Here is a 26,630-nt window from a genome sequence, read left to right on the forward strand (position 1 = left end):
TTTAAAAACATACCTAAATCATGTTAAGTGACCACACTTGCTTAAGTACACCTGAAGTAAGGTAAAAAAAAAAGGTGAAGGACCCCTGGACGCGTTCATCACGCTTTCAGGCCGAGGGAGCCAGCATTAGTCCACAGACAGCTTTCTGGGTCATGTGACCAGCATGATTAAACAGTTTCTGGTGCAAAAAAACCCCATTTACTTTCCCGCCGCAGCAGTACCTATTTATTTACTTGCACTGGCATGCTTTCAAACTGCTAGGTTGGCAGGAGCTGGGACCGAGCAATGGGAGCTCCCCCCGTCGCGGGGATTCGAACTGCCGACCTTCTGATCGGCAAGTCCAAGAAGCTCAGTGGTTTAGACCGCAGTGTCACCCACATCCCTGAAGTGCCTCACAGCATTAAGGCAAGCTCCACTTAGTCCAGCATTGTCTGCAAGAAAGCCAGCAACCTACACAATGCCAGCCCTTACTGTGAGGCAGAGTGATGTGGCCACTTCAGGCAAGACACTTTGGGTGTCATGAAAGGGCAACAAATGGTTAGTAATTAAATTTATTTCAATCATTCGTTTTATTTGTATGCCACCTTTCCACAGTTAAAACCATGCTGAAGGTGGCTTACAACATATAAAAAAATTCATAACTACAAATGTAACAACAGTAGTCATAAATAATAAACAAACAAACAAAACCACAGCCAAATTTACCATAAATCATAAGATCCAAAATAAATACACAAGAATTAACATCATCATCAATAACAAAACCCACTAAACAATAAAGGTAAAGGTAAAGGTACCCCTGACCATTAGATCCAGTCGCGGACAACTCTGGGGTTACGGCGTTCATCTTGCTCTGTAGGCCGAGGGAGCCGGCGTTTGTCCGCAGACAGCTTCTGGGTCATGTGGCCAACATGACGAAGCTGCTTCTGGCGAACCAGAGCAGCTCACAGAAACGCTGTTTACCTTCCCGCCAGAGCGGTACCTATTTATCTACTTGCACTTTTGACGTGCTTTCGAACTGCTAGGTGGGCAGGAGCAGGGACCGAGCAATGGGAGCTCACCTCGTCGCAGGGATTCAAACCGCTGACCTTCTGATAGGCAAACCCTAGGCTCTGTGCTATAGACCACAGCGCCACCTGCGTCCCCCACTAAACAATACCACAGCCCAAAAGTCTGTTCAGCAGCCTCAGCTTTCGGAGTTGGAGTCAGGCAGTGCCCCACCCTCCCAGTCCAGGTGGGAAAAGACCTGCAAGGCAGGGAGCAGGCTTTCTAGAACCCAAGATGATCTATTTCTGTATTTTTACTTCCAGAAAGGTGAAGCGGTGCTTGTGGGATTCCAGGTGCCATAATAATTTGACCAGCCTTGGATACTCCCCTTAATTTGCTGGGACAGGCTTCCATTTGATGTTCTGCATCAGGCAGCAAAATGTAATGGACTGGCTCTGTGAGCCAATGCTGAAATTGCACTTGCTGGCCAATAGCCTACCAATGGAGTGCTATCTGTCCACCCCTGAATTAAGAGATAGAAATATAGTGTTAATGTTCGGCAAATAAATAAATAAATAAATAAATAAATAAATAAATCTTAGGGTAAAAGCTGTCTCCTTGCCATAGTATTTTCTTCAGTCTGTATTCCTTCATGAGCTTGTGGATTGTTGGGTTTCTCAAATTTATAAAAAGTGAATAGGAATTTTGAAATAATAAAGAAGAAAAAGCCTTTGCTTGTTCTAAGTGTGATGAGTTCAAATGTGAAAAGATTCCCACATCAATTCTTGTCTTTTTAATTTGGCCCAATTGACACAATGAAGGAGCCATAACAGCTGGTACCTGAGGTGCAACTGTGGAAAAGATGTTAACATGTTTAGCTGAATTTGTCAGTAGAATTTTTTAGAACAGGGCCAAAATTTATCCAAATATATTTTTCTGAGGAAAACTTTATTTTTCTCGCTCTCAACTCTTAGGAAAAAAAGGTTGTTATGCCAAACATTTTCTGAATATTCATTAGCATTTTTTTGTGGTGGTCATAATTCCTCACCACCACCACAATGTCCTGGAATGGGCCCAGGTCCAACACATTGTGAAGAGAACGTAACAGTGGCCAGGCTGCCAGTGAAGTTACCACAACAGCAGCAAAACAAACCTTCGAAAAAAGGAGGAAAGAAACTGTGCTATTGCCACCACAAAGATCAAACATCACCCACAAAGAAAGTGGAAAATTCCTCCTCCTCTGACAGAACATTTGGTGAAGTGATTCCCGCCATCGCACACAATTTTGACACTGGCAAATAAGGTGGAGAATTTCAGGATAGCCTTTCTACTCTGCTTTATAATTTTTCTGCCGACGTAAGTAAAGATGCACCAAAATTTGAATTTCAGGATTAAAAATTTGAGTTTGAAATTCAAATGAAGAAACTGGATTCCAAACATTGCAATGCAAATTGTGCTCCACTTCTGCTTTTTAAATACAAATTTGCAGATTCACAGTGCTCAGCACTAACAATCTGGAGACTTTGTAGAGACATAAAGGAACCCTGACAGTTAAGTCCAGTCACGAACAACTCTGGGGTTGCGGCGCTCATCTCGCTTTACTGGCAGAGGGAGCCGACGTTTGTCCACAGACAGTTTTTCTGGGTTATGTGGCCAGCATGACTAAGCTGCTTCTAGTGAAACTAGAGCAGCACACGGAAATGCTGTTTACCTTCCCACTGGAGCGGTACCTATTTATCTACTTGCACTTTGACGTGCTTTCGAACTGCTAGGTTGGCAGGAGCTGGGACCAAGCAACGGGAGCTCACCCCGTCACAGGGATTCGAACTGCCGTCCTTTGTAGAGACATAGAAGCTCCCAAATGGAGTGACCACACTAATACACATTTCAGAAGCCACGGGAGATCTTCTGTTAATTTCATTGTACACAGATTGTACATTGACAATAAAGGTATTATTATTATTATTATTATTATTATTATTATTATTATTACGACTACTACTACTACTACTTCCCCCAAACACCTGTTGATTACTTGTTTCTGATGCCACAATTTAATGTACAGAAAAGAGTAAACATGCCCTTCATAATTTCATGGGGCATCTCACTGTACATTTCCTGGGGGAGGCTCATGTTGACAGGGAAATGGCCATGTGATGAGGAAATCCCAGGTGTTGACATGTGTTAAACATGGTGGAGGGGATGAGTCTTCATTAAGATAACATTTCCGTAGACATCTTTCACATCTCTCATTGTGAAAGCAACCTTTTCATTGTTCCCTCTGAAAGTCAATTTAAAAAAAGAAAAAGATGTGTTCGCAAGGAGAGAATTTCCCAAAAGTTGTTTCCTAACCATGGGGAGGTTGACCAAAACCTTAGCTCAAGCTTCTATCGAGTTTACAAAAGGAAAAATGCAGTGACTGTGGATAAGTAGGAAGTACTTACAGTTGTATATTTTATATCTACGTTTAAAAATAATATTTATCTGTCTGTAGCTATAGATGATATAGATAGACACACACACACACACACACACACACACACACACACACACACACGGCTTTAGAAATGTAACTTTTTCTGAGACTTACCAAACAGGAAAGGTGATAATCCTAAATCAATATTGGCGTGGTCAGTCAGAGAATTCATGTGTTTGAGACCAATGCTTTTTATTTGTTTGGCTTTGTTTCTAAAAACCTGGGAAGCATTCTTGACTTTGCTGCGTTTTGTTTTTTACATCAGGAAATATCGTAAACCTTTCAGTCCCCGTTGGACATGGCAATGCCTTAGGGAAGACCTCTACGAGCTCCCGGGCTTAAGAGCTGCCTTGGGTGTAACAATGGCTTATTGTAGCAGCAAGGAAAGAATGTGACCAAAGGAGCTGCTACGGGGTGTGGCCAGGTGAGAGCAGCCAGCCCTCTCTACCTGCTCAGGTGGCTTAGTTTTTTAAGCAGCTGAAAAGTTAGCTCAGCAGACTAGCACCTGCTGGAGCTCGGTGTGCTGGGTGGTAGCTGAGCAAACTGGAAATATGTTTTGCTAGAGGGAGCATTTGGAGACACGCCGGAGAAGGCAGCAGTCAGGATGAAGAAAAATCACTCTGTGCAGGGGACTATTAGCAGACTCTTCGGGAAAAAACATGCCAGCAACAATTCCACCACTTCCCTCTACGTCACCAACCCCCCTTGGATCTTCACTCAGGAGGTCACCACTGACAACCTGGCGAGAACTGGTCAGTATGGCTTCTCTTTTGTTTTGAGCTTTCAGGGAGAGGACTCGGAGAAGCCTGTTTGCCCTTCCACTATCCAGCCCCCCCCCCAAATCAGGCTTCAGCTTTTAGGATGTTCAACTGTGGGGGGCTACCAGCACACTCAGAGGTGGGGTGCATAGTTTTGATGTTGCTCTGGATACTTCCATCGGTGCCTTGAGAAAGCTTTATTAATAAGCCGTGCCGTCGGAAAACAACAGCCTTTGGTAGGAATGACTGGATTAAAGAGAAACTTGTTGGAACCTGCAAAACTAAACTAGCAGCCTGTGATCTGCTCTCTTAAAAAAAAAAAAAAACACCCCCAAGAAGAATGTGCAGATTTCAGCAAGTCTCCTGTAGAGCAAGAATATGGGTGTAATAGAGTGTAAGACGAGTAGTAGATCCACCAGACAGTTGTAAATAAATCTCTGACATATTTTTATGCGGGAGATTAGAGTTAGCACTGACTGAAACCCAAAGGGAGTGTAGGTCTCTCTGGTGTTGACAGCAGCAGATGTGTTTATTCTGCATATTGTATTTATTCTCTTGAAGTTTGTAATTGTGGAACAGGAAACTGGAGGTTCAGATGGGTGGGTGCCAACTTTGAATATTGTGTCTGAACAGGCTGAGTGTCAGCTTAGCAACTGGGGATTGATCTAGCAAGTTTAGGGTGCCACCACTAAGCATTGTTGCTGTGCTGTGCAATGTCTGTCTGCACAGGGGATTGTGCAGAAATCCCACACAAGAGCTGTTGAAACAAATGGAGGGTGCGCAACTGAGTTCTTCATAGATGGCGCCTGAGGAAGCCACCAGTGTTGCGAAACTTGTAGCCGTGTGCGGTTCACACTAGGCAGTGGCGCTGACCTTGTTGCAGTGTCCACGAATGTGACATTTCAGAATGAAAGGGAGACCTAAGCAATAATAAGGGAGAATCAAATCCTCTGGGATGAAATGAAATGCGAAGCGTTGCCCTTTGGCTTGCTTCTAGTTCAAAGAATGAGTCACTTCTTTGCTGTGGGGGAAAAAAAGTTACGCAGTGTTTAATTAACACGTTGGGATCCAAGTCTGAGGCAGTATCTGCCAACACTGGAGCTCTTCTAGGTGCTAAAGTTAGGAATAAGCTTCTTTCTGGTATCTGATCTTATAGGACACTTTGCAGAATCACAGAGCTCTGCGTCCAGGAATTCCCATGTGGTGGGCAAAGATTGAATGATAATGATAATATTGCACCCTCAAGATTTATCTGTTGCTCTTCTTCTCTGCTGCCGTTCTTGTTACCCGTCCATGCACGCTTCCTTTTCCTGGGCTGTGGGTGTCCTTTGGGTTACGTAATAAACACGAAGAAACCTAAATATTGTTGAATCAAGATAGGCCTTCTTACACAAGGCAATGAGAAGCTGTCATTTCGGACAGCAGATTCCAGTGGGGTGCAGCATTTTCCCGAGTTCCATCTCTGTGACAAATGTCATTCTAAAATAAGTTCGAGGATGGAGAGGGGGGTGGACCAATTGACCCAACAATAACTGCAAAAACAAGAAGGGGGAGGGGTTCTCTCTCTATTGGATCAAGAAGCCTCAGTTAGGGTATGCAATGCCAATCCTGAAAGAAAGAAAACCATGTGAATAGATTAAAAACTGTGTAGGCTATATTCAGCATTAGTTTAATAGCAAAAGCAACGAAGTAGGAGCGATTTTGGGAAGGGCTGCAGTTCAGCGATAGAGCATTGGCTTTGTAAGGAGAAGATCCAAAGTTCAATCTACAGACAGGGCTGGGAATGTCCCCTCTCTTAAATCCTGGAGAGCCACTGCCAGTCCGTGTAGAGAGTATTGAGCTAGAATCTCTCTCAGTAGAAGGCACCTTCCTATGCTCCCTATGACAGTTGTTTTAAATTGTTTTTAATATTTTGTTTTAAAGTTGTAACCTACCCTGGGACCTTAGGGTAAAGGGCAGGGTAAAAACAAAACAAAACAAAACATTGGGCCTCCTTAGTAAACGGCTTATTAGGCATTATTTTAGCTCACTTGATTTTGGATGGTCTGAGTTCACCTTCCTCAGTCTGCTGCCATTCACATGTTTTGGACTCCTGGCAGTGCAAGGCAGCATGGCCAAGGATGTGGGATAATGGGAACTGTAGTCAAAAATCTTCTGAAGGCCACCAGGTGAGGGCAGTCTGTCCTGAGCGATATCTTTGTGTTGTCCTCCATGCCCTTGGAAAGCATGCTGGTAAGCTTGCCATATGGTCAGTTCAAATAAGAAATGTGGCTTTCTCCCACCTTCCCATGAGTCCTTCTCATGAAGAACATTGTACAAAAAAATCTTTGCTCCAGATGGACTCTGTGTGGACACAATCTGCAGTGGCCAACAGTCTCCCCACCACCATCCCGCCATCTCAACAGCTGTCAAATGTTTCTAACACTCTGCCATTATGGAAATGGCTGTTGGTCACATTGGACTGTAGCAATGCAGTTTGATATGCAAGATTGCGTTGGGGGAATAAACTGTCAGAACTCGTTTGTATCAACCAACCTACAGGTACATCCCCAAATCCAATCACCAACATATTCAAAGCCAAGCAGTCAACTGCTGGGATATTAACAAATGGTCCTACTCTGTACCAACAGACTCACTCTGTGTCTTTCACCCCCACTCTCAAACAAATCCGTGCTCTCACTCCGAGTGGTTGGAATGGTTGCCAACACCCACCCAGAGCAAGAAACCCCCACCTCTTATCCAGTCAAAACAGCAAAACACGCACATAAAAGGAAGGGAGGGGGGTGTCAGTGATTTGCTGTGGACCACTGTGGGAAAGTTATGCAAAACTGTCCCAAGTCTGTACAAACTTCTACTGAGATACCTTGAAGAAGCTCCCAATTTGGGGCACACCAGTGGGTCAAGATAGCACTGAGGTTACCCTAGGCCTGTGTTATACAACCACCTTAAATGTTTGCTGCATGCTTTTCATGCTGCATGTGCTAAAAGAGATTGAATGCTTTAATCCCCACCTTAGTTTGTGTCTGATGAGTTGCAAAGTAAACACAGGTTACCCAACCAGAGATGGGTGTGGGCTTGTGTGTGTCACTGACTCAGAGATTCCTGAATCTAGTCCCTGGCCCCGCCCTCTCTGCTACACCTCCCTTAAAGCTATGGATGCAGTTGGCATAAAGAGAAAGCTACACCTTGCATGAGCAATGCAGCAAATCATTGAGTTGGAAGGGACCAAGAGGGTCATGTAGTCCAGTGTTCTGCAACACAGGAATATTTTGCCCAACATGGGGCTCAACTCCACAACCCTGAGATTAAGAGTGTCATGTTCTACCAATTGAGCTATATTGACATGACATAGATGTGTCTTAGAAATAGCTCCAAACAACAAAATAAGCGCGCGCGCTCTCTCTCTCTCTCTCTCTCTCTCTCTCTCTCTCTCTCTCTCTCTCTCTATATATATATATATATATATATATATATATATATATAATATATGAAATTATCTGAGAGGGTCAAGTTCAGAAAACTAGAAGTCACCTACCCATTATTTCACCATTTTTTCTTTAGATCCTCAACAAGCATAACTGTTTGTTACCTCCTCTCTCCAAATAACAAATTGGGCATTGTTGCTGAGGATGCTGCTCAAATGTTCCTTTTAGGGCCAAAAACCATTTACTCTTTCATTTTTAACCATGACTGTATAGGGAATGCCAATTTTAGGGTTTTCATGATGACTAGAAACACACTTGAAAAAAATCAGACATTTAGGTAACAATGACAATTCAATGGCTTGGTGTGAACACAAACGGGGGGGGGGATGCAGGATTGAGGAGAACCCAATACACAATAAACAGCTGTCTGCAAGCAAATTGGGAAATAGTGAAAGAGTAGATGTGAATCCCACTTTCCTAACAAGGTCAATTAGCATTTTCTACTGGTGCTGTGCAACTTCTCTGGCTGGATCACAAACCAATTCGGGCTGATTTGGGTTGATCCAAGATTTGGCCAGAGTGGATTGAAGAAGCTCCGGGTTGGATCCTGTCTGTCATGAAAAGGCTAAAGCATTGTGTCGGCTTTTGCAGCTGCGAGGGGAAAGGACTGGTGCATCTGAGCTTCAGCCACTTCCTTCTCCTCCACTCAACTGCATGTTTAATCAGTTGGAAACTGTGCCAGTCCCCCTATCTAACTCAGGACCCAGATCTGGGTTGGGCCTGGACCATCCCAAATCAGATCAGTAACAGATCAGGTCCCAAATAGGATCAGAAGGCCATGCACAGCCCTACCCTCTTAGTTTCAATAATTTTAAAATAATTTTGGCAATGACAGTGTGGGGTAAAAATAACTTGTTTTTCCTTGCTTCTGAGGGCAGGACTAGAATGAGTGGAATGGAAAAGAAAAGGGACTAGAATTTGGGTGCACTTCAGGAGAAACAGCAAGAGCTGCTTGCCAATGGAACTGACTGCCTTGGTGGATATTGGGCTGTCTTCCTTCCTTCCTTCCTTCCTTCCTTCCTTCCTTCCTTCCTTCCTTCCTTCCTTCCTTCCTTCCTTCCTCCCTTCCTCCCTTCTTGCCTTCCCCAAACCTTTATTAGGCATTACAATTGTAGGTGCACACACACACACACACACACACAGAGAGAGAGAGAGAGAGAGAGAGAGAGAGAGAGAGAGAGAGAGAGAGAGAAACAGCCATGTAAAAATATGTAATGACCAGGATTTTCATTCAAGTTTCTTCCCACTAAATAGTGCCATTTACCACTCTTAGAGATACTACTGATAAAAACTCAGCCACCTTTGCAGTTACTTCTGGATTAATGTCAGACAGATAGAATCTGATATTTTCATTGTGCTGTGATGTTAGACTACCCAAAAACGGGGGATAGCACATGTTTGCGTAGCTGGTTGTACAATGTACCATAGAAAAGAAGTATGTTCTACTGTGGCCGGCGCATTCAAAGAACATCCGCAATGTCTATCATTTATGGGGATGTTTAAATATCTGATGTCGGGCTGTCCTTTGTTGCATGTATTTAAGCAGAGGCTGGTTGGCTATCAGTCAGGGATGCTATCATGGCAAGATTCCTACACAGGTAGGCGGTTGGACTGAATGACTTCCAAGGTCCCTACTCTAAAAAATAATAATTCCATGATTCTAAATAAATGTGTCCTGTCCTCTGTGTTCAATGTTTATGCATAAAACTGGAATGTGAAGAATAGTAAGTGAAATAGGGTCCTATCAAATGGTCGTACCAATGAACCGAGACCACAGGGCAGATTCACTTAATTTATATCTCTGAAAAAGATACGCCCACACTTTTAATGACAATCACCATTCCTAGTGAAACTATCAAAATCATTATGGCAGGGGCCAGGGCTAAGGATACTCAAATAGCTAGCAAAGGTGCAGGTCCTCTTTGACCCTTCAACAGATACTATTTTTGATTTATTTTACAGAACTGGGAAATAGAGGACAAGTAGGCTGTGTGTATTTACCAGTATGTTGATTGATTCAGCTGAAGACCACTTTTCGTTTTTTGGGCTGTTTACACTATTCTCTGAGAGCATTCACTGATCTCATGCCCTGAACCCCCTCTTTGTTTGACTTCTCCCATGATGAGATATGAAACCAGAGTGACAGCAGCTGCCCATTTTGCCTGACAGTTTTCTTTGTCAGTCTCCGGAAGGCTTTGTCGTGTTTTCCTAACTCAGTATGGCTTAGTTTGCAAAGCCACACATTAACTGAGGTTGTTTCCAGACAACCTGTTTACTGAGCACTCATTCTGATCTGCTTACAGGGAGATTAGACAATATTGGCCGTTTATTGAGCATTCATTCTGATTTGTTTACAGGGAGACTAGACAACATTGCATCAAGGAAATGTTATCGCACACTTTCCAGTGCATTTAGCTTCCCATCCTTTCTCTTACCGCAGAAAGGCAGGTTTCTGAGGCAAGTTTTTTGTGCAAGAGTTCCAAATCAATTTTAACTGCACAACCTGAATTTGCCAGTATTTGATTGTCCCTATTTTCAGGTGGTATTCAGTGTGGAAGCGCCCCGCCCTGAGGTTGTCTGCATTAAATGGAATTGGACAAATGCAAGCCACAATGATGTTCTTCTATAGTGTCTCTTGCACAACTTATTTTCACTTCTCTGCATCCTGCACAAGAGACTTTTTACTTTTAAAAACCAGCAAAAGATTCTTGCGGTACTTTTCAAAGATTTATCATGGCAAAAGCTTTTGTAGACCACAGCCCATTTCACCAGTTGCAACTCCTTGTTGATTCTGCTTTCAGTAGATTTTGGGCCTTTTTTATTTCTGAAAGGATTGCCATGATCATAGTTTATTTGTATGCCACTTTTCCATGATAAACCGTGCTCAAAGCAGCTAATAACACCAACAACATTATAATAAGAGAATGCACTAACAAGTACAGTCATATGAACAACAGACTAAGGAAAACGTCTCCTGTCAATAAATATGCAATAAAATTAAACAATGCACTGATCATTCATCATAAGGTCTACCATTAAAAGTACAAGAGCATAATAATAATAATAATAATAATAATAATAATAATAATAATTATTATTATTATTATTATTATTATTATTATTATTTATTTGTACCCCGGCCTCCCTGGCCAGAGCTGGGCTCAACGCGGCTAACATGCAGATAACAGCAAAAACTATACATCTCTGAAGCTAAATCTTGGCCCTAACAATAATCCCTAAATAATACCCCCATCGGGGGCTGCACACACCATAAATTTCGGGCACATTCCCCACCCCAAGAACCCTGGAAACTTGTTCACTCCTCCCAAGTAGCTCCTAACAATTCCCAGCATCCTTAACAAACTACAGTTCCCAGGATTCTTTTTCTCACGGGCTGCTTTAAATTTATGGTGTGTGTGGAACCCAAATCTCTAAGCACCAGGAGCAACAGAGGCAGCCTTCAGCGCTGAACTTGGTCAGGGCTCTCCCTTCCTGGATCAGATGGAAAAGCTCAGACTTAGGAGCAGGGATCAGTTCTTGCAGGACTTCCAAGGAGATGGTCTCTGGCACTTTCTGCAGCAGCCTTTGTAGCTGGAGTCAGCCAGGACCCCAGCTTCCTGTATAAGACTGAAGCCAGTTCTGTGGTGCCCTCATATCAAGTGGACAAACCTGTTGGAATCTGAACTTTGAGGTTGCACCAGCAGAGCAAAGATTGACAGGGACTCTTGCTTCTTTTCAGTCCCTGCAGGACTTGGCAGTTCTTACTGCCTTGGGCAGCGATGGCGTGAGGATCTGTGGACTGTCAACAATCTCGGAGGCGTAGACCTTGGCCAAATATACCAAAACCTGGAGAAAGCCAGCTGAGTTCTGTCATGTTATTCAAGTTGGTTTTTGCAGCTGACTCACATGCTGAACTCAGACATGCCCATACGGGTGTCAGTACATAGCTTTTGGTTCACAGGAGTGCCCTGTCTCTCCAGTGTTCAGCCTCCTTCTCATTCCAGGCCAGCTGCTTGGCACAGGTCTTGCTCATGAGGATTCGTCCAGAGAGATTAACACCGTAAATGATTTAAAGTAAAGGGTGCATTTAGCCTAGCAAAGGGAATAGGGGTACACAGACTCCCAAAGACTTCCTTTGGAGTTCAGTTCCTCTCCAATATGAGAGTCATTTTCTTCCTCCTATTTTCCCTCTCGTAACTCCCACCTCCAGTTTCAAATGCATTTTTGTCCCCCTTTTAACCCCTTGGTGGAAGACACTGGAGGGGATTTAGAGCCAAGAAATGATGGGAGGCGAAAGCGTTAAGCATAGGGTTACCATATTTCAAAAAGTAGAATTCCTGACACCCGCAAATCCGGATGTATGGCAAGCTTAGTTAAGCATTCACTACCAGCTTAGGGTTGCCATATTTCAAAAAGTGAAGATCTGGACACAAAAGTTGTTGAGCTGTTTTTGGCCAAAGTTATCCTGGCTATGTCTGGGAAATTCAAGATGTATGGCAGCCCTATACTAGCTGTTTCTCAAAGTGAGTTGCATATATTTAGCCCTTGAAACCACCTTAATTGTTGTTGTTGTTATTTGTTGTTATTTTACTGGCCATTCCTTAAGTACCAGATGACATGTTTGCTGAGCATTCAACCTCATTTGTTTGCAGAGAGATTAAATGATTTTGGCTGTTTAATGAACATCCCTTTCCTTGCTTGCAGGGAGGTTGCATGATGTTGCATCAAAGCAAGTGGTATCCCACACTTTTGAGTGTATTTTCCCATTGCTTTTCTTATTACAAAAAGTCCGATCTTCTGGGAAAGTGAGTTTGTTGTGCAAGACCTCCCAATCCACTATAATTGCACAACCTAAATTTGCCAGTATGTGATTGAATAGTGGCAGTCTGGAAGCACCCTTGCTGTTTGCATAGGGAAATTTTCTGCACAGGGGACATTTCTGCACCAGACCATTTCTGGGCACCTTGGTGTCCCTCACTGGGTTTTTTTGATTTTGCAAGGTTTGTATAGATGCAGTTTTTCAGCAAACAACCTGCTACTAGGATATAGATGCAATTCATCTCACACACCCTTAAAAATTGGATACAACGCTGCATCAGAGTTTCTTAAGGCACCTGGTCTTCAGGTGAGGGCATTGAATGAAAGATGGGGACAGGCTGGTGGATACTCCAGCTGCCTGGTTTTCCCACGGTACCCTAAACCTGCCTTTGGCAAGCAGTTGCAACATAGGAAAGGCAGACGAGTCTCCTGAATAGAGTCTGTGTGGGCAGAGACTACACTGCTGTATAGGTAAAGAGAGCAGCTTGCAGAGAACCTTTTTGTGAGTTTGTGAAAACCTTGGAGCCTCTAGATTGCACAGGCATGAGATAAGAAATGACAGGCTCTACATGGTACATATAATTCTCATGCATTATGATACAAAGCTATTGCAATTTAGTAAGCAAAGAATGAAACTGATCTAGAAGATGTAGACTGTACAGCAGACTATTCCTAGGTAAGTGTGCACAGGATTCTAACCATGTGGCACAATCCTATTTATGGTTACTCAGTCATAAATGTCATTGCATTCAATGGTCCTTACTCCCTTATAAGCATTTTAATAATTTGATTAATAACATGAACATAACACTTGGGGAATATATGAGATAGGTTCCCATCTAGTGTGGTCTGCTCTCCAAGAAATGTTTGCTCTCAAATTGCAGTTCCCCTCCCTTTTACTAACTAGGTAATTTTAAAGGAAGTTTTTAATGTTTGATGTCTTACTGTGTTTTGATTTGTTGGAAACTGCCCAGAGTAGCTGGGGTAACCCAGGCAGATGAGTGTCATATTATTATTATTATTATTATTATTATTATTATTATTATTATTATTCCCATTTAAACCATCATTTTTTACATGACCAACACAACAGGAATTAAACTAGTCACGTGACTGGTGCAATATTACCTCATATGTACCATTTGGTGTACCTTGGATGTGATCCAATTGCGACAAACAGACATCCAAATTATAATTTGCCACCTTTTCAGAAAAGCTTCTAAAAATGGATGGAAGAAGTGATGAGCTGCAGTTCGGAGATGCGTTGAAAACATCATGCCAACTGGTTTATTGCTGTCAGCTTGGGTTGACTTCCTTCTCTCATGCAGTCGATTTAGAGGAAACCTTCTTTTTGAAGATGTGTTGAATCAATGTTATGATGAGGCTATATGTAGCAGGCAGGAACCTCACCCAGACTGTTAACTTCAAGGTTAACCTGATTATCTGCTCCCTTTTTAAAGCTTAATTTGGCCATCAGAAAGGAAGCCGGGCAAAAGAGTCATAGACTTTGGGTGTCAGTAACCTCTAATATCATGACAGCCCAAACAACCAGGTATCTGAAGAATTTCAGGCAAAAATAAACAGAAACAGGTATCACCTTGAGAAGCATATGCCCAGCTTTTCTGCTTGCATTAGCGAGAAATTTGTGCTGCAATTTCTACACAAATGTCCATTGCTAGGAAAAGTGGCTAGAAGCTGTCTCAGCCTATGGTTCAACATTGTGTGTATGTATACATTTGCTGACTTAATCCTTTCATGCAGGGGTAGGGAACTTCAGGCCTGGGAGCCGAATGCGCCCCTCTAAACCCCTCTCTTTCGTTCTCAGGACCCCCCACCCCACCCTGGTCGCACCCCTCACTAGTGCAGCTACACACTCTACTTTTTTTTTAAAAAAAATATTACTGATTCACACAATCACAAAAATACATATAATAAATGCTCACATTATAATTATGCTATACTTAATTATAACTATTATATTCATCCACACTTATATTATCCATGCTCTTCCTGAGTGCTTTTGCCTGGCTGTCCTTGAACAGTGATAAGGCCTCTTGTTTGTCTGCCTGGAGAAGTGTGTGTGTGTGTGTGTGTGTGTGTGTGTGTGTGTGTGTGAAGTTCTGACCTGTGCATGGTTGAAATGTATCTTGTTGTATAATCACATCTGTTGTTTTGTCCACTTTGTCTCTGCTGCCATGTGGCCCCAGGAAATGTGGCCCTCTGGCTGATAATGAAATTATCTTTCCACTCTCCCTCTCTGTCTTTCTAAGGCTGAATCAGCAATGAAATGTAATTGATAGGGTTGGGTGTGGGCCTTTCCATGTGGCAATCCATCCTGCTTTGTGGCTGATGGCGCATATTCTGCACGTTGCACCTTCCTCTCTGCTTTACTTTAACACATTCACTTTCTCAGTAGCAAAGTGCTGCAGAGCAGCCCTTTAAGCAGAGGTGGGGTTTACAGAAGTGGAGTGTCTCTGCTGATCATACCTGTTAATTCATTATGTTCAGCTGAGAACCTTATTAAAGTAAATTACAGGTTGTGGTGCTCATTACTAGAAAGAACAGCTCAGAGAGGTGTGGTCCTAAGGCAGGCGCTTAAGGATGGAAGCTAGGAAGTCCCCAAGTTCTATTCTCAGCTCTGACACCAATTCTGTCATCAGGTTTCCTCCCCTGTCAGCTTTACAAGGGGAATAGTTATAAGTTACATAATGTTTAGAAAGGATGCCTGTACCCACAGAAGAGACCAGATACTTCAAATAGTTTCTCTTTCCAACAGGACTGGCTCCAGCGACTATTACCATCAGGTATTTGCTGAGACTCAAGGACTCCAGAAACACCTTTGTTTAAACATGACAGGGGACCTCACAATAAACATTGCTTATAGACTGTTTCCTCCAGATTGGGGGTATACCATGGCCATTCAAATCATCATCATAAAATTCATAACCACTTAATTGTCAGAAGCCTCAGTTTACAAAATATTAAGGAGAAAATTATAATTATTATAATTATTTTTTCAGTATATATCCTGCCCTTCATCCCAAAGGATTACAAAAACCTTGTAATGAAACATGATTCCTTATTATTTCCTTAAAAAAAAAAAAGGCTGGCTATTTCAGTGATTTTGCAAATGCAACATGACAGCAGCAATAGCGTTGACAGTATCAACACTGCACATTCTTTGTTTTGTTGACTTCATTATTTGTTAATTCTGTGGTTTTATTTTTTTCCTATTTAGTGATCATTTGTACATGTGGTGTTTTTGTAACCCACCTTGGGCCCATTTGGTGAAGGGCAGACTATAAATTGTTTATCTCTTTTAGGAAGAGACGTTTTGGTGGACTGCAGTTCCCATAATGCAGCTGCATGCACAAAAATTGAGTAAACATCAGATCAGGAAGCTAGACAGAGGGCAGACTACAGGTAGCAAAGGCCCTTCCTACAAAGGAATTAAAGGAAAGTGTTTTATTTTTCAGATTGTATTTCTTAAATGGTCTCTTCAGCAAAAGATTCTAGGGCAACGCACAAAAAGTACAAATGCAACAGGTGAATACAATTTCCAAAAAGAAGATAAAGGCAAACTAAAAATGTAAAACCGGGGAACAGAGAAGGTAGTTCTAACTGAAATATAATCCAGAGCCACCCCGTTGACTTAAAATGGGACTTGCAGTGAAAGATAGGCATGCCAGGCATGCTCTGGTCCATGGGGTCATGAAGAGTTGGACACAGAATTGCAACTTTGCTTATTTTTGAGTAGATATGTATAGGACTGTGCTCTTAATATGTTATACGGGTTTTATTAAGTTTGCCTTCACACCTACCCTGTATGGTTAGTCACTATTATTATAGTTTGAAAATGGAAACTGAGAGGGAGCATGTAGTTGACCTGAATTCTGGTTCAAGAGCTATTTAAAATGATATGTGTGTCTCGTGTGGAAAGGACGTGGATTTAGGAAACAGAAAGCATACCATCCTGTGTCAATCACTGATGGCTACATGAACATCCGTTGCACTGTACATACTACCAGGTGTACTTGGAAGGTCTCAAAAGTTGTGGCTACGCAGTGACATGGTCCTGTACAATGACAGAGACCTGTATTGCCCTCAGCATCCATCTACACATGATTTTCATGCCTTTTCCTATGTGAAAGTGCTTCTATGAAATTAATGTGTAATGGTTGAAGCACTCCTCAGTGTATTCAACCATTGAACTTACACTGCTAGCAGTATGTTGGGAGGATATATTATATAAGAATTTAATATACAGTATTATATAACCAAGTAAAGGCTCCTCCACATCCCAGTGGTAATGTGCTGTCCCTTCAGCACTATTTTGGGTTGGGAATGGCAACCGGGATCTTCCAGTGGCAACTATATTTCGTGGTGGCTCCCACGAATGCTGTTTCTTAAGAGGCCAACCTTATAAGCTTTTTATAAGGGGGGGGGGTGCAGGCTATTTGGAAGCTGTGCGGTGCATTGACTGAGTTTACTTGAAGGTTGACTTGACTTTAGCCTGCCGCTGCCACTGTTATCAAGGAATTTGATGTTGCTGGCTTTAAAGTGTATTGTTCCAAGGTCTTTTAATAGAAGTGCAATTTTGAATCGGTTATTCTATCAAGATGTTTATTTGGAAGTTCTGCAGATTTTGATGGAATTTATTCCTGAATATGTGTGCGTAGCCTTAAAAAAGTATAATGGATTAAAACTATACCCCAATTAATCTGGAAGCATTTTTTAAAAAGGAGTATTCTTAGTCAATCTTATTGGGAAAACCTAATATGGAAAGTGGAATTTTGTGTTCACTTTCACAGATGAGGGGACCCATTCTGCTCATATGTACAAACAAAGTATGCTTCTTGTTTTAGAAGTTTTCTTACATACAAATATTTGGAGGAAAATCAACTGATTTAATCAACTAAGTGGCTAAATGATGCTCTGTTTGCCCAACGAGTGGGCTGTACAGGAACATTTCTACTGGTAATTATGAAGGGCGCAGGTGTCACCACGTGCATAGTTTCCTAATTCTTTCCATTCCTCATTGCCGTTCTTAGGAAAGAATGAAGCAGCCAGGCAAAGAAAAACCCAGCAGTTTCATGTAAAGCCTCACCCTGTACCTCCTACTGTGTACTCTATTAAATTCACTGAATGGAGAATTCACTTGTCTGAGAAGAATTCACTTGCTGTGTTTGGTGTTTGCTGCAAAGGCACCAGACAAAAGACACTGTGGGTGCTGGCTGCAAAGCTGAAAACAGTGATAATTCTTGAGCAACACTGGAGACTTGTTGTCCCTTTGCGGCCTCTGCCTGAATGATAGAGTAACCCAAGGCGCTTGTGTATTGAAAACACACTCCCTGCCCATGGGGGTGTGCAGCAGCAGGGATGGTGTGGCTACACATTGCTTGCACTCTGGCACCACAGTCCCATCCCTTTTCCTGCCAAAGCCTGTCAGCCAAAGGCCACCATTTGAGGGCCACTGAGAGCAGAAGCTGGTCTATCAGCTAAATCAGCCATCTGCTTTATATGCTAGAAGTTGAATGGGGGAAATAAATGAGAAAGTATTTTTTCACCAGATTCCTTGTTCTCATACTTTTAAAAAAGTGGGCTGCTCTGGAGCTTGGCTCTCAGGACTCCTTTTTCTGTTGCTTTTTGTGCATACATGAGACCCAGCACAGCCTAAAGTAAAATAAGATTATTTTATTTCAACAGAAGGTACCTTGGCTTAGAATCCTCATTCACAAAGTTGTGTGTGTGAATGTGAATGTGAATGAACCCGTGACTCTAAATATTGTTGGACTGCAACTCCCATCATCCATGACTATTGCCCATGCTGGCTGAGGCTGATGGGAGTTGGAGTCCTACAAAATCCAGAGGTCCGCAGGTCCCTGCACTAAGTGACCTTGAGGAAGTCACTACCTCTCATCCTAACCTCCCTCACAAGAGTTGCTTAATGAGTGTGTGTGTGTGTGTGTGTGTGTGTATTGTCCAGTAGCACCTTAGAGACCAACTTAAGTTTGTTCTTGGTATGAGCTTTCGTGTGCATGCACACTTCTTCATATACATTGAAGTGTGCATGCACACGAAACCTCATAGCAAGAACAAACTTAGTTGGTCTCTAAGGTGCTACTGGACAATTTATTTATTTATTTTATATATTTCTACTGCGTCAGACTAACACGGCTACCTACCTGAATCTAGAATTAATGAGTTAACTTAAGCTGCTTTAAGGAAAAGCAAAATGCTAACATGATACCTGAGAACAGCAACAACACATGAAAACAGCACCATTTATGAATGATAGAAGTCATACACACATATTTAGAGATTGTAGCTACCTTCAGTAATATACATGGGTGGACTGCCAGTAGCATGCAACCATTAGTCACAATTTATACTAGTGCAAGCCATTCATAGGTGACTGTTGAATTTGAACCATTATACTATATATTTTAGGAATGTAGCTGAGAATATGCTTTTTTAACATGTTTTTTAAAGATGACATTTTTAAAATGTCATTTTTTAATTTTCTTATCTTACTGTACTCTTGCTGGCATAGATATGCCAGCAACACATTTGCAAGCACATGTAATCTATCTATCTATCTATCTATCTATCTATCTATCTATCTATCTATCTATTCTATGAAGACCTCAGTTGATGGCAGCTCTAGGTTTACAATTAGTAGCAAACTCCTATTTGCTTCTGTATAGTGTGTCAAATGGCCCTTAGGTCTTCTACAAAAAACCTATGAAGAGACCCTTGGCTCCAAGGGATTCTCTAAATCTCAGGTGCTTCTGAATTGTTGGTGCCCAGATGTGCCTGTCATTCTAACAGTCAGTTCATCTGATATACTTGCTTTCCATGCAAGCAAACCCTGAACATCCTTGGGCACTCTGACAAACATAACAAGCAAGATCCGTTTGCAGGGGCCAAACAAAAGTGGCTCCAATATGGAGCAATACAGAAGAAATTACAGGCTTGACCAACTTAAATTGTTGTCTTGATAGCTATCTGATCCAAGATACCCATTTAAGCAGTGACTCATGGATTTTTACATAAACTCATGGAGTTCTGCCCATTACCCTCAAGGTGATGGGGTTCGCGTCCACGCCTTCAAAACAATGTGTGGTTTGTTTGCCTTTTGTTGCTAACTTGCTTCTCATTCTTGTTTCAGGTGAAGTGGACGGCATTTATTATGGGGATAACCGCTTTGCTTCGGTGACAGATTCTGGAACAGCAACACTTAAGCCACGTCCAAGAGTCCGACCTTTGTTGACTTTCTTACCTCTTGTGAGTAATTGCTTTGTGTACCAGGTTGGCTTGGCTTTAGTTCTGTATGGTATATATGGAACGCAGTTGCCATTTTGCTTCTATAAAATGAGACACAATGTAAGACAGAGGCGGGCAGAAGGTAGATTGGGATCCATTGCTAGTTTGGGGGTGACTTGCAGGAGATCTTCTGATGGGGCACTTTGAGTGGTACCCCCATGCCCCTGAGCTTTTGTCAGCCGGCCCACACTAAAATGGAGAGGGGATAACCATGCATGACACCTTGAGCTCCTTGGCTGTGTGGTAAATATTTTTGAGTAAGATGCAGTCAACCAGCTTACTTAGGTGGTTACATGTGCACTGTGGAAAAGTTACCCCCTATTAAATGATTGCTGTGTCTGCTTATGCTCGCCAGCACTCTGATCCAGTAAAAGCTGTTACTTAACGTTCTGCTTCAGATGGTAGGACATGGGCTTAAAAGGCTTTCATGAGTTGAGAAATTAAAACCACTGCCAACAACGTAGTATCCATACTTTCCCAACTTGTCTCGCAAAAGAGAGAGAGAGAGAGAAAGAAAGAAAGAAAGAAAGAAAGAAAGAAAGAAAGAAAGAAAGAAAGAAAGAAAGAAAGAAAGAAAGAAAGAAATGAAAAGTAGAACTGCTGGAGAACTTCCTGGTGAAGGTGCCCAAGGCAGAAAAGGCTTTGATGAGGTACAGGGCACATTCTCAGCATACATTCAACTGGTTCTCAACTTGGTTGACTGGATCTGCACCTTTCATGCAAATGCAATGGAAATCATTCTGGGCCTTGTGCTTTGTATGCATGTTGAAGTTTTCCCTGTTGGTTGTGTCACAGCCTGGTAATCTTGACCAGTGATGCCTCAATTTAATCAAATGAATGACTAATAAAAGTGGTGGGGGGGGGAGAAGGAAAAAGCATAGAAGAAGGAGGAAGTGTGAGCAGGGATACTAATTCTGTAGCTGAAATGGCAAAATGAACATGAAGACTGTAGCCCTGTTCAGGTTTTCTTAAGCTGTACCTGTGGAGACAGTATGGGTGCCATTCCCACCACCCCTTGCAACTTTGACCTTCTCACATTGAGTGGGAAGGTCTGAAGGAGGATTGTAAGTATGTTCTGTTGAACGCTGTTACAATCCTCCACAACTCCATGAATACAATTGAATACTCCATGAATACAATTGAATACAAAGAACTGTAGCTGTCCCTCAGTTTGAGTGCATATGCTGGATGTTTCCTAAGGAGTAAGAGTGCTACTCTCTGAAGTTTACTTTTATCCAAGTGTGGAATGGAGACACTTTATGGACTATATGGAGTCTATGATTCTTCTGCAGTGCAAAAAGTGAATTAAGAACTTGGCACTGGGTGCAGAATTTAGTGTGCTTTCCCTTTTGACCCCCCCCCCCCAATTTTTAAATTAATTTTCATAATCTATACAGGTCTTGACATTATAGTTCCTTGATGCTGAATTCTATATTTTTTTTAATATGCAAACTGTGCACAGCCTATGTGATTAATTGGCTGTTCCACTTCATTTGCTCTTTTTAACAATACTTTTGGGAACACAATCCCAGGGGTTCCTTGGTTTGTATTGTACTCATTTAATTTGTGTTGGGCACCAGCATTAGATTTGCTGCTTCTGGAACCATGACAACAAGAAGAAGCTGGAAATAGCGTATCTTATTTCAGAGACAAATATTTAAGAGAAGTCAAGCAGAAATGCTGTGCGGCACAAAGTTTGCTATAGTTGAGTTGGCTGTTGGAGGGAGCAGACCAACAAATACGGTTTCCTAGTGAAATTTTAATCTCGTTTCCCTCTTTAGCTAACCAACCAGACAGACGTGGGTATCAGATAGGGTTAGTGAGTGCTGGAGACCATTTAATTGTTGAGTGACTTATCCCTCTGAGACCCATTAATTCTACTTGTCCTTCAAAGACCACATTAATACCATATTTTAAAGTGCCATGATACTATTTTAAACAGTCATGGCTTCACCCAAAAATTCTGGGAGCTGTAATTTAAGGGTGTTGAGAGTTGGTAAAGGTAAAGGACCCCTGACAGTTAAGTCCAGTTGCGAATGACTCTGGGGCTGCAGCACTTGTCTCGCTTTATAGGCCGAGGGAGTCGGCGTTTGTCCGCTCCGCAGACAGTTTTTCCAGGTCATGTGGCCAGCATGACTAAGCCGCTTCTGGCGCAACGGAACACCAAAAATAGAGCAGTGCATGGAAACGCTGTTGTTAGGAGGCCCCTATTCTCCTCCCAGAGTTACAATTCCCAGAGTTCCCTAGGAAGAGTGATTCTGAAACCACTCTGTGAACTGTAGCTCTGTGAGGGGAGTAGGGTCTCCTAACAACACCCTTAAGAAACTACAGCTTCCAGAATTCTTCAGGGGGAACCCCTGACTAATTAATGTGGTATCATAGTGCTTTAAATGTATGGTGAGAATGTGGCTTAGGATGAGACCCATTAATTCTGCTTGCCCCTCTAAGATGAGACCCATTAACTGTTGACATTCTAAAACAGGGGTAGGCAACCTAAGGCCCGTGGGCCAGATACGGCCCAATCGCCATCTCAATCCGGCCCACAGACGGTCTGGGAATCAGCGTGTTTTTACATGAGTAGAAAGTGTGCTTTTATTTAAAATGCATCTCTGGGTTATTTGTGGGGCATAGGAATTCATTCATCACCTCCCCCCCCCCCAAATACAGTGGTGCCCCGCTAGACGAAAAACTCACTAGACGAAAGGCATTCGCTAGCGGAAGGCTGCCCCGCAAGACGAAAATGTCAATGGGGCTGCCTCGCAAGACGATTTTTTTTTTGGCGCGAAAACCTCCGCGCTCCATTGCCACTTCGCTAGACAAAAAATTCGCTCTACGAAGACACTCGTAGAACGAATTATTTTCGTCTAACGGGGCACCACTGTTCTAAAACAGGGGTCAGCAAACTTTCTCAGCAGGGGGCCGGTCCACTTTCCCTCAGACCTTGTGGGGGGGGCGGACTATATTTTTGGGAGGGAAATGAACGAATTCCTATGCCTCACAAATAACCCAGAGATGCATTTTAAATAAAAGCACACTTTTTACTCATGTAAAAACACCAGGCAGGCCCCACAAATAACCCAGAGATGCATTTTAAATAAAACGATACATAGAAGGCAATTGGGCTGGATCCGGCCCCTGGGCCTTAGTTTGCCTACCCATGCTCTAAAAGCTCAGAGACAGCAAGTGTTTCCAGCTGCTGCAAAGCCTGCCCTGTTGCTCAGGCAGTCCCTTCTCCCACCCTTCTCTTCAGTTCTGCTGGCTACAGCAAGTACAAGAGAAGAGGCTGGGAAAGCACCACCTCTGCACGATAACACCGGGTTTTAAAACTAGTTAGGCGAATAGCATGTTTGTGATAAGAAAGTCTGTGCCTGTGTGGCTTTGCAGTAACAGATAGAAGGCCAAGATGGATCAGATAATTTTGTGTGTGCATGTGTGTATCAGATTTATCAACTGTTTCCCGGCCACGAGCTGTCAATAAAATAAAATGGGATAAAGTACCAATGATTCAGACTCGAAAAACGAGATTAAACACAAAAATGCAGACTCTAAAATTGAGCAAATCTTGGAATAGATTTATTGTTTTATAACTATTTCTAAGATTTGCTCAATTAATATTCCATAAATGACTAGGTAAAAGAAAACCAGCATAAACTCCTTCAGCAGTTGGCTAAACACCAAGATACTAGCTGCCTGTCTAATTTCTTCTAGAAGAGATTCCCATGATTTTGGAAAAATTAATGTCTGGGGGAATATGTATCCTGTGCTAAATTGGGGTGGCTTCACATGCAGTTTTGAATTTCTTCTGCACTTTGCAGTGCTTGTCTCCATGCAGAGAGGCACACATACTAAGCAGAATTCCACACCTGTTTTCCATTATGTGCTCTGCTAAAAACAAACCTGATATCCTGCCACTTGAAGTGACGGGAGCAGCATTTCTCTGGAACTGCTATCCAGAATTGCTCTTAATTCATTGCAAAGGCAATCTCTACTAAGGGCTGGTGGATCCCAAAGGCACGTCCATCACTTGATAACTGCAGCATGTGTGAAAGGCCTGGCAAAGATCAAATGCCCCCAATTGGACATCCATAATGCTTTTCCATGGAGTCAGTTTGCACACCCAGCTGCAAGTCAACAAGTGGCGCATTTTGTGATATGAAGACAGGATGCCTTGAATGTTCACTTCCAGTTTCTAATGCATATCAGACAGACATGTGTTCAGCTGGATTCTGTTCCTTCTTGTGTTTCTTCAACTGCATTGCCCAAGAAGTGGTTCTGACTAGAGAAAGGGCATGGGAGGGCATTATTAGAAGTCAGTGACGTTGAACAGATGGCTCCAAAGGCATCATTAAGTGGGAGGGAATATCATGGCTCAGGTGTCAATTAGGAAATAAATGAATGAACTCTGAGGATGCCTCACATAATGCTGCTGAATGAAATGGAAATATTTCTGCATACATTTTGGGGTGAATTCATGCATGCATTTCACTTGGGGACTGCCCACTTGTTTACACTGTTGTGGAGAGAAACCACAACTGTTTCCCTTACAGGCATTGTCATGAAAAAGATCCACATTTGCTACATCAGACCTTACACTTTGACCGCAGAAACATGAGGCTAAAGTGATAAAGAAATTATGAGACCTATTTTTTTGGTGGAAGACCAAACAATTGTGCTGGATTTTGAATCACATAGATTTGACTACTGTGGGAATACACTCCGTGGGTTTCTTTGAACCCGCGATTATTTGTATTAAGTTAATGTCAATATTGTGCACTATTTTATGTATTCTTCCGTGTAGAAGTGAAAGCGAAAGCAGGGCTCAGTAGGCGTCTCGCCACTGAGATCCCTCCGCCTAGACTTTTTGGTTCCAGAGGTTTGAATTTGTTAATGATCAGTTAATCTGCTTCCCGCCTTTTTGGGGGGCAGCAACAGCGTTCCTATTGGTAAAAATATCGATCATGACGTTGCACTTGGTTGTCAATAAAAGGCTGCGGCTCCCCGTTTTAGGCGGACAGTCAGAGTTAGGGTTCAGATGATTCAGATGTAGATAGTTGGGGTTTTGGGGAACGGGTTGGTTGGGTTGGAAGCGCGTGCAGGAGGTAGAGAGGTTAGCTTGTGGAAGAATTGGTGGTTTAGGCTTAGCTAGCTTTAGTCAGAAAGTGAGGAAGAATTGAAGAACCTTTTAATGAGGGTGAAAGAAGAGAGCGCAAAATATGGTCTGAAGCTCAACATCAAAAAAACTAAGATCATGGCCACTGGTCCCATCACCTCCTGGCAAATAGAAGGGGAAGAAATGGAGGCAGTGAGAGATTTCACTTTCTTGGGTTCCATGATCACTGCAGATGGTGACAGCAGTCACGAAATCAGAAGACGCCTGCTTCTTGGAAGAAAAGCAATGACAAACCTAGACAGCATCTTAAAAAGCAAAGACATCACCTTGCCGACAAAGGTCCGTATAGTTAAAGCTATGGTTTTCCCAGTAGTAATGTACGGAAGTGAGAGCTGGACCATAAAGAAGGCTGATCGCCGTAGAATTGATGCTTTTGAATTATGGTGCTGGAGGAGACTCTTGAGAGTCCCGTGGACTGCAAGAAGATCAAACCTATCCATTCTCAAAGAAATCAGCCCTGAGTACTCACTAGAAGGACAGATCCTGAAGTTGAGGCTCCAGTACTTTGGCCACCTCATGAGAAGAGAAGAATCCCTAGAAAAGACCCCGATGTTGGGAAAGATGGAGGGCACAAGGAGAAGGGGACGACAGAGGATGAGATGGTTGGACAGTGTTCTTGAAGCTACTAACATGAGTTTGGCCAAACTGCGAGAGGCAGTGAAGGATAGGCATGCCTGGCGTACTCTGGTCCATGGGGTCACGAAGAGTCGGACACGACTGAACGACTGAACAACAACAAAGCTTTAGTCTTAGGTAGCCTAGAACTTGCGGAAGAATTGGCGGTTCAGGGTCAGCTAGCCTAGGTAAATGGTAGAACAGTTTAGGCATAAAGAGAGGTAATAGCCTATGCGGGTCAGCCAAAGCCATCTAAAAGAAACAGTGATTGTCTGTCTTTATTTCATCTCGATTTTATTTTTCGTAGTCTATTGGCGCTTTTGCCTGGCCGTAGTTTTGGCCACCTTTTGTTTGGGTACATTACTAAAGGGAACAACTTAGGAGGTCGCAAGTGCTCGCAGGTACTTTTACGAGGCACTCTTTTTCTTCGGACTACTCACGCACCTTCAGATTTAGCCTGGCGGACAACGGCGCGGTGTGAGTTTAAGCTCCGGAATTATCGGCCGTCCCGTTCGCAGGCTTGGCCGGCGCCCGTGCAGGAACGCATGTGAGGCGCTGGCCGCAGATCCCCGGCAACTGGAATCCCGTGTGCAGTTGACCTAGTCCTGCACGCGGGAGGCTCCAGCAAAGAATCCCCGTAGACTACTGTAATTGTTTTGATTTTGGGGGCAGTCCATGAGTTCTAACTGCATCAACACAATTCCTTTCCAGCTTCCTGCAATCTTTAGCTAGTTGGGTGGGAAGCTTCAGCGTCACACACCAATGCAAAGGATGTGTGTGTGTGACATAAACCATTTGTTCTTTCTGGGCTTCCTGTGGAACCCTGAAAAGGTGGTATGCATCTTTCCCCAATAATAGTGAAATCTGCAGGCAAGTGCATATAACAAATCTTCATTTTCAAAAAGCAAAGAAAAACAGCCTGGGGATGATCCAGTTTTGCCTACAGGAGTGGCAGAGGGAAGGGGTGCTTAGCTCCTGCCCTGCTGTCCATTTTT

At 42.8% G+C, this 26,630-nt stretch overlaps 1 protein-coding gene across 2 annotated transcripts in view; it reads left to right on the top strand.

The window, feature by feature from the left end:
- Positions 1-3,727: 3,727 nt before the first annotated feature.
- The window catches only part of C6H6orf132 (chromosome 6 C6orf132 homolog), a 44,090-nt gene continuing 21,187 nt past the window's right edge, over positions 3,728-26,630 (top strand). For both annotated transcript variants that reach the window (XM_033152939.1, XM_033152937.1), the window contains exons 1-2: positions 3,728-4,215; positions 19,696-19,811. In XM_033152939.1, coding sequence (XP_033008830.1) covers positions 4,068-4,215; positions 19,696-19,811 — 264 coding nt within the window. In that variant the 5' untranslated portion in view covers positions 3,728-4,067. The remainder of the gene's footprint in view (positions 4,216-19,695; positions 19,812-26,630) is intronic.

The sequence above is a fragment of the Lacerta agilis genome, chromosome 6 (assembly GCF_009819535.1).
Source record: "Lacerta agilis isolate rLacAgi1 chromosome 6, rLacAgi1.pri, whole genome shotgun sequence".
In the NCBI taxonomy this organism is placed as follows: Eukaryota; Metazoa; Chordata; class Lepidosauria; order Squamata; family Lacertidae; genus Lacerta; species Lacerta agilis.